The sequence below is a fragment of the Hippichthys cyanospilos genome, chromosome 9, assembly GCF_059441005.1.
Source record: "Hippichthys cyanospilos isolate Australia breed blue-spotted pipefish chromosome 9, RoL_Hcya_1.0, whole genome shotgun sequence".
Taxonomy (NCBI): domain Eukaryota; kingdom Metazoa; phylum Chordata; class Actinopteri; order Syngnathiformes; family Syngnathidae; genus Hippichthys; species Hippichthys cyanospilos.
In genome coordinates this window covers 4,399,108-4,408,128 of record NC_142377.1, presented here as the reverse complement: position 1 = coordinate 4,408,128, position 9,021 = coordinate 4,399,108, and the positions used below count along the sequence as shown (strand labels likewise).

The 9,021-nt window shown below is 38.1% G+C and overlaps 2 protein-coding genes across 2 annotated transcripts in view; both read left to right on the top strand.

Annotated features, from left to right (window-relative positions):
- The first annotated feature begins 145 nt into the window (after positions 1-145).
- On the top strand, positions 146-6,343 carry manbal (mannosidase beta like). Its single transcript, XM_088423654.1, has 3 exons — positions 146-306; positions 788-956; positions 6,047-6,343. Exons 2-3 carry the CDS (start codon positions 807-809, stop codon positions 6,155-6,157), a joined length of 261 nt encoding a protein of 86 aa, XP_088279780.1. The 5' UTR covers positions 146-306; positions 788-806; the 3' UTR covers positions 6,158-6,343.
- Positions 6,344-8,259: 1,916 nt separating this feature from the next.
- Positions 8,260-9,021, top strand: part of LOC148418575 (proto-oncogene tyrosine-protein kinase Src-like) — a 34,145-nt gene continuing 33,383 nt past the window's right edge. The window contains exon 1 of the mRNA XM_088423083.1: positions 8,260-8,694. The gene's annotated coding sequence lies outside the window, so the exon portion shown is untranslated. The remainder of the gene's footprint in view (positions 8,695-9,021) is intronic.

The following is a 9,021-nucleotide window of genomic DNA, read 5'->3' as shown; positions in this document are numbered from 1 at the left end:
AACGCTTAAGACGCACGTAAACAAACATTGTAATAGCCCGGTTGTTCATAACCAACCTGAGCGAAGTCTGCTAACACAAATCCATACGCACAATCCACCGTTGGAGGGCGACATTAGCGAATTTGTGACAAGCAGCCAACGAGGAACCGGAAATTCATTATGAAGGGAAACGCCACTTCCTGTAGAAGGCATTATTTCATTTGTTGGCCGACTTTTCTGAAAATTGCTTCGCGTTCTAAGAGCTTTAGCTCCCCCAGATATAAATCCATTATATATTTTTTTAACACAACGATTATCCTAGTTGTGGTAAGTTTCGAATTGTTTATGGTTATGATGCTACACGCAGTGCCGTTTTGTACTTGTAAACTCAACCTCTTGCCTCTCGGTGTTTTGCTGCGTTCAGGGAACAGTTAGCTGCGTCGTAAACTAGTGATGGCTGGACACCTTTAGCGCGTACGAATGAACAATTTGACATTCGATATGCAATTGTGCTGATAGCTCGTGAATGCTGATAGCTTGTGAATGCGGTGTTAACGTTTTTATTATCACCCCTTTATCCGCGAAATCGTTTTACTTTACACACAACTTTACGTTGTGCCCTTTCATTTACCGCAGCCTCTCTCTGCTTTGCCGAGATTCATTCTGTTCGCAGCTCCGTTAATAGATTTAGACAGGACAGTACAAATGTTTTTGTGGCACCTGCACACCGGTGTAACTCATATTCCATATAAATTGAGTACAGGTACCTGCGTGTGGAATATTCCTGAAGTTTTTACTTGTTACTCAGATTCCCGAAGGCAGCAGACATGTCTGCAGAAATGGACCTGTCTCCCCCAGATGTTCCTGAACCAACTCTTCTCGAGAGCCTCCTGCGCTATGGCCTCTTTCTTGGAGCCATCTTCCAGCTCATCTGCATCCTCGCAATTATTGTGCCCACCTCCAAAGGCCATGAAAAGGTCATATTTTTATTCCGCCCGTTTTTGACGCGTTTCAACTCATTCCCGGTTCTTCTAATTCACCGTTCCAATTTCATATTATTCCAATTAATGGTTTGACGACTGCTTCCATTTTTCTCATTCCCTATATCTATAGATTTCCCACAATTCCTTGTTTCCCACGCCCAAAATCCTAGTGACTTAACATTGGGTGATTTTATAATTCATATTTACAGCTTTCACATTTCATATTTTCAATATTTAGCTCATTCATCTCACCTTAGGGATCATTACCATCACCAATTCATACATTCCAATATTTTCCCATAATTCCATATTTTTCCCCCCTCAATATTTCACAATTTTCACTTGGGGGGGGTTCCCCATTCATTACCATTAGGAGATTTAACATTTCACTTTTTGATCGTTCCCATTTCTCAAATATAATATTTAACTCTTTCATTTCAACTCATGGAGCATTCCCACCATTCCAATAATTCATGAATATTAATATTTTCCCATAATTTTCACCTATAATAAATCCTAATTCGTTCCCAATGGCATATTTAACATTTCACATTTGAAGCTTCTCCATTTCACATATACATCATTCATTTCATTCCTTTTACATTTTCATCATTATTAATATTCACACATTGCAATAATTCTTAATTATTTTAATATTATTACCCATAATTCCTCATTCATTCCCACTGTTCTCACCGTTCTCACCAAAACTTTGTAACCTTCCTTCTTGTTACTATACTAGGATACCTCGACTTTCGCGATGTCAGTCGGTAGACATTTTTCTTGAGTTGCATTCGAGTTATGGCGGCATTGCGAACTTCACAATGAGTAGCACTTTGCTTGATTGTGAACTTATCCCAAAAGAGTATTTTAAGCTGTTTCTTGCCACTCCCTTTTAAGGTTAACTATGCAACAAAATAATATAAGTTACAAAGTAAATAAAACACTAGACCAGTGTATTTAATTAAAATCATTTTTTTAAATTACCAAAGCATGCTAGTTTAATGCTAACACACCATTCTAAATTATATGAACAAATGAACCTAGCTTTAATGTTGCAGTAATTCTTAGTGCTGAGAATTGTGGCTTATGACAGTATGCTCGAACAGAGCAAAGGCTTATTGCAAAACATATTGCGATATATTGGGCAGTGTTTGTTTAAACAAAAGAAAAAGGCTTTTATATAATCAAAAATAAATAAATAAAAAAAATAAAAACTGAATGAATATCGTAATTCCTCAAATATAAGACTTACCTTTTTCCCTAAAATGAAGGTCAAAAGTATGGGTGCATCATTTAAATGGTAACTTAAAGATATATTTTATTTATTTATTTATTTAATTTTTGGACACCATTCACAGAAGATTGATCCGACAGGCAAATAAGCCATGTTTTGGCACACAGATGCGCATTTTTACATCAGCCATATTCTTGCTTACAATAATTACCGTAACAGAACAAGCTAGAGTGTGGACATCAGTTGGCTGCTAGCAGTCAGCGCCTGTGGCAGCTAACAGCTGCTCGTGTTCGTTGAGGTTGTTATGGCATTATTTTCAATAAAAGAAGCGAGCAGACTGAACCACCGTCCGAGTCCATCCTTGTTCACACATCGAAATATCACGAAAACTAATTATCATGTTAAAAAAACAAGGGGGGGCAGAAAGAGTTTCTATTTAACTCATTTATTAATCGTGGTCATTTGGCATATACACACAATCATAAACTTGGTGGGACACGGATGATGTGTAACTTGAGGTATTTATGACAGAACGAACTTGAGCCGTGTAGCGAGGAAAAGGAAAATCAACTACCTGGAGCTTGTTACAATTCAATGTTACAATGGGGAGGCGTTAACTGACCACTCACACATTGGGAAATCAGATTTACACTTAACCCGCAACAAAGAGCTTAAACAAAACAGAGGCTGTTTTTGTTTGTTTGTTTTTTGTCAGAGATTAAACCATACAGAGGCAAATGTTTTTGTCCTTTGCAAAAAAAACTATTTATTATTGAAGCTGAAGACATGGTATACTTCTGTTTCATGAAAGATTAATACGTCTTTAGAGTGCTTTATGTCAAAAGAGTCCAATCAATATGCCTGACTGCCACCATTTTGCAGCCTAGTGTGCATGAGTCATGCTGTGCTCCAGTACAAGCCTGCCACATTTATCATGGCATATTTTTCCCCTACACCTTAAATAATCAGGTTTTCATCATGAAAATTACAGTACATAGTAATTGGAAGACTGGTTTAAGCTTTTTTTGTTTTTTTTGTTTTTTTGTTTTTTTACTGGAACAACTCCTTGAAGCAATAAATAAGAAAATGGGTGCTTTTATTATCTCTGTTTTGAGACTACTTTTTTGAAATTTGCATTGCACCCTTGTCACTCCACCTATTTAACAAGTGATTTCATTGCCATTGATTTACTGCCAACTTGTCTGTATGCTTTGACAACAGCTTGCAACACTAACCTCATTTGATTGGCGGTTTTGAACATATACACAGCTGCACAGTAAATAATTTTCTCTGAAGTCTCCCCTTTATGTCAAGACTGAGGGATTGCCGATAAGGATCTTAATCTGTTTGACCAGTTGGCATTAAAAAAAAAAAATAAATAAACAAGAAGACTGCTTCAATGCATCATATGGATTATATAGTACCTGATGGACAACTTGACAAAAAATGTCCTAGCTAAGCAATCTCCTGTTATATGCTTTATCTACTGAGTTTCATTCATTGTATCTTACTTACAAGGAGAATAAGGGACAATCAAGAAACATGACAGATAACAATTGTCATTTGGTGTCCAACCATGCACTTTCTCTGCCCATATTCACTATCTTCTGTGGTCATGGGAAAGTCTGACGTTTCACACCTTTGTCACATGTGTGTGGCACTTGACAGCCATGAATTTGACCATTTTTCACGGTATTTTTTTATTTTTTATGAAATGTTGACTCACAAATAGAAATTAAATTAAGCACCAGTGACGGCTAGCGATGGGCTGCAAGATGCCTCAATCAAGATGCCTTAAGTAGCAAAACTGTTTATCTGCATTGCTGTGTCCTGTATTAGTGTTCGGCGATAATATTGATATATTGCTATACGAAGTGACGCAATTCGAGTATTGCAATATGACGTTCAGTTTCCAATACATCGCATATCGGCTTTGAAATGCCTTTTTTTGTTATATATATATATATATATATATATATATATATATATATATATATATATATATATATATACAGTGGGCCCCCGGGTTACGAACTTAATCCGTTCAGCGACTACGCTCGTAACTCGAACTGCTCGTATGACGGGCAATCCAAACCTATGTTAATTCGTGAATGCATGCAACGCGTGCAAAAACCTTAGGTAAAAACATCACGACTTTATACACATATTAAAAATGAGTAACATAATCTACTGTACAGTTAAATTAAATAACATATACAAAGGAAAAATGACATTTACCTTTGGAGCAACGTGACTTGAGCTGGGTGGAGGCGGAGGGGAGCAGAGACCAACCCGCAAAGTTAACACAGTTGCGCTGATATGTTATTGCTCTTACAATGTCACAGTCACTGTTTCAGTCACGGTGTCAGTCACGGAGATGCTAAAACATATCACCGGCAATTTCCTTCTCTTTAATCCATAATAGAAGAAGCCTCTCCATTTTGTTGTCGAGCGAGGTCCGTACCCCGGCAAGGAAAGTCTTGCCCTTAGAAGATTGCCCAGCGGTTCCGTCCATAGTCACGAGCAAGGTTAACTATGCGTGTGCCTCCCTCTTTTTTTTTTTTATTATCTCCTGCTTCGTTTCTATTGTCATCATCCTCTTACTTCTTCCTTTACCGCTACTAGCAATTTTAGAAGCTATGTCTAACAGATAAAGTTTGCAAAGTCTTCACAACATTCCTTCCTTCCATTTTTCACTCATTTTCTCTCCTTCCTTCCGTCCCGACCAGCTGTGCCATCAAGCTAGATAAAGGCGTTCGACCAATAGCATAACGGCATTTCTGTGATTGACGTGACGCCGGCCAATAGCATCTCCGTGAGTGAGACCGGGTGACCTTAATCGACCAATAGCATATGGCATCTCCGTGACTGACTCCGTGACTGACACCGTGACTGGGACAGTGACCGTGACGTTGTAAGCGCAATAGCGTTCACATTACTGTCACAAGCGTCAACTGCTGATTTTGTTGACGCAGCTAAGCGAAAATATAGTTGCATACACAATGGCCGGCATGTCGGATTGTTCGTAAGACGAAAGGTTTGCTCGTAAGTGGGGGATAAAAATCTCTGTGGTCCACGCTCGTAAATCGAATTGTTCGTAAAACAGGGTGTTCGTTAACCGGGGGCCGACTGTATACATATATATATATATATATATATATATATATATATATATATATATATATATAATTTTATTTTATTTTTTTTTTAAATCAACCCACTTCAGGATGGCTTTTGTCACAATTTGAATCTTGTTTTCCAGGTAAATCATTCAAAAACACTACATTAAATCTTACAATAAATGTATTTGTAAATGTATGTAATTTTTTTTTTTTTTTTTTTTTTTTTACAAACATTAAACAGTATTGCAGTATGTATTGCAATATGCCTTTGCTGTATCGCAATATAAGGTTAGGGTTCATTTGAACCCTAACCCGATATACCGTGATACATTTTTAAGACACAATACCCCGCACTAGCCTGTATGTTTCGTATGTGTCCCTAGTGGCCAAGGTGTGCACAAACAGCTGCGTGGTGCCCACTGAATTGTCATTACGTTGAATTCCTTACAGTTTTTAAAAAATACAATATTGTAAACTGCAATTTTTTTTGTTTAGTAATTGTTTTATTTACTATTACAAAACACATTACATTTTTTTGTTGAATAGATTAAAAGCATTTCCACTCATTTCAACAGGGATATACGATTTGAAATATGTGTGTTTTGAGTGAGGAGCATGGTTAAGGGACAAATTAATTCCTAAGTCAAGCCACCACTATAAAAATGAACTTGGGCTTTTTTATGAAGTCCTTTTCTAATCTAAAATGTTGTTTTTCCTGTGCATAGGAGGAGACTGAATCCACCAACGGCAAGGCAGCAGATCATGGAAAGAAACCTAAAGGAACTGTGCCTCAAGTTAGACCAAAATCCAAGAAGGAGAGCAAAAAGAAGCGATAGCTGTGTGTTGTCACAGATCTTTGTGTCCTGTTTTAGTCACTTTGTTCATCAAGTCGATGGAACACTGCAGTTACCCATATTGACATTATGTTTAGTCTGTACTTGTCACCACAGTCTAATTTTATCTTTTCTATAGCTGCCTTTTTTTTTTTTTTTTTTTTTAATAAATTTGGCAATTACATGTGTCATCATAGTGTCTCTTTCATGGCATTGCTTCCTTTACTGCAGTCCGTGTGTAATACTCTTGACTTTTTGTAACAGTTGTTTCCTTAATACAGATGACACCCTCGGAGACTTGTAAGTAAACCAACAGTTGTTGTTTTAGGCATAGTCTCGCCTTTTCCTGGGCAGCACAGTCAACTAATGCTTCGAGTTCTGGTGATGGATGGACAGCCTTGCTGGTTTTGTATAAATTTTCAAACCTCAAATTTTGACACAATGCTAGGTGGCTACATTTTAGCGATACACCCAACATCTTAGGAGTTCATGAAATTTCACATTGAGAATCTTGAAATTTGAAAAAGCAAGTGGCCTTTTTTAATTTGTTCATTTGAAAGTAACCTGCGCTTTTAATACGTCAATGGCCCTAAAATGAATTGGGACACAGCTATTGATTCATTTTGGATGGCGTGACTTCCTGATTTGCTATAGCATAGTTGCAACAGAGGATTAGATTGTTTAACTGCAGGCAAGCTATTTTAAGTGACACTTGCCATATGACTATTGTGTGAAAATGGGTTTGTCTTGCATTTGTACACTGCACTGCGTTGTGGAGTGTACATATTTGTAGATTTAAATGTAATTGTTTTATTAGTTTTTAGAATTACATGGTGGGAATCGAATGCAATCAAAAAATGGGCCTTTGCAGTTTTGAGTGATTCCTAACTCCAACTATACGGTGTCAGTCATGAGAAGGGTAGAAAAGAAGTTCAAAGGTATGGAATATACAATTGAACACAGTGAAGCCAGTCATAATCAAGTGGAAAAAATATTTCTCAACACTGACGTCTTAAAGGCCTGGATATTCCTTCTAAACTAGTTTGGGCCTCTGCCGAGAGCTCAACAACAAATGTATATTGAAGGAGCTGCAGGAATTGCATGTACGAGCCATTTATTATTCGTAAAGCATTTTAAGCCTTTCTTACACTAAATAAAAAGAAAGTGTTCTTTCTTCAAATGTGCTTGCATGTTGTAATTTGCACAGTTAAAACAGTTGACTTTTCAGCAATTTCAAATATTTTTTTTTTCTTAAAATCGGGATAATGGCAATTTTAAATTTGAGGATGTATTAAAATATATGCTTTGTTCCAATGGTTTATATAAAGGATTTATCAAGTTAAATGGAAGAATTATTTATATTATATAATGAATTCAAATTAATGATTTTAAAGCAACGCTAATGGGTTTGCTTTGGCTGAATAATATTACTTGAGGGTTAAACTTTTAAGTTACACCAATTTAATTTCCTTAAAGTGCACACAGGAAGGCCGGAGCGAGGTGGATTTGAACTTGGGTCTCTGAACTGTGTGGTCAGTGTGCGAACCACTATTTCACCTAGCCGCCCTTACTCCAATATTGTAAAGTTAATATAAGGTTTTCTTTTTTTCAGTGCACAGTTAAGCATTTTGGTGGCAGCATCAGGCTATGCTGTTGCTCTTCGTTGTCATTCGTATGGAATTGGGGCCTTAGCTGAGATGGAAAGAATTTGGAACTGCTGTCAGAATATACAATATCAAGAAAAGCCTACTTGAACACACTAGTGGTTAATCAGAGGCACTTTTAACAGGTGGCCAGTGTGTGCTAAATAATTTGAATTGAATGAAGATGGATGGATGCATAGATATGGATTGGATGGGTGGATGGATGGATGGATGGATGGATGGATGGATGGATGGATGGATGGATGGATAGATAGATAGATAGATAGATAGATAGATAGATAGATAGATAGATAGATAGATAGATAGATAGATAGATAGATAGATAGATATGTCGGATTTGTGTTTTGTAATTAAAATCAATAGTGATCGGTGCTGGGTTATCATGCTGCCAACGCCTTCAATGTGAACCTACGCGGTGTCAGTGGCTTTACGTGACAACGGACTCCACGCTGGCCAATAAGCACGCTCCGTGGCAGGTTTTTTTTTCTTTATTTGTTCCCCTTAGCTTCCACCGGGCCATGTTGTCTGCTCCGCACTCCAATCAGCTCGCCTCCTCCTACCGCGTCGACACACGGACACGCCGCTAGGGCTACTCGCAGTCGAACGTAGTAGAAGAAGAAGCAGCGAGCTTTGTCCGCCGGCCCACTGACTGACAATTGGCGTGGACTATCCAGTACGAGACAAGAAGATGCACCCCCCGCCATGACCTCCGCTTCCTCTTCTCCTCCTTCCTCCTCCATCCGATTGTATCGAAATGTGCTAAATGGGATTCACCAGCGTTTCCACAGCAACGTGCCCATATTCGTCAAATGAGGACAAGCAAGAGGATCTATTGACACGTCTCTGATTTGTGTTGGGCTTCACCACAAGGAAAAGGTGAGTTGTCTCGAATAATTGTAGCGATCGGCATCCATTATTTGAAATGCGAGCCACTGCGTATTTTTTTCCCAAACGTGGTGAGAGAGTCCATTCACTCGGCCGGTTCCATTCACGCAAGTCGAGGGGCCACAAACGTTTGTTGTCGTCTATCTGACACCCCCTTCCGAGCCATACACACAATAAAAGAGACGCGTATTGGGCAAAATATCACGCTTACTCAGACCCCAACCTTCATTTTACGGTGAGGAAAAAAATATCGTGAGAAAACCGGACAAAAAAAGATTCAAGAATCGATTGAAATTCAAAATGGAGCGGCACCTGTTT

What these genes read in the sequence shown, in the direction of transcription:
- manbal (XM_088423654.1), top strand. Translation starts at nt 807, where the DNA reads ATGTCTGCAGAAATGGACCTGTCTCCCCCAGATGTTCCTGAACCAACT. An exon ending in CCTCCAAAGGCCATGAAAAG is followed by an intron (nt 957 to 6,046) that starts GTCATATTTTTA and finishes TCCTGTGCATAG; the next exon opens with GAGGAGACTGAATCCACCAA.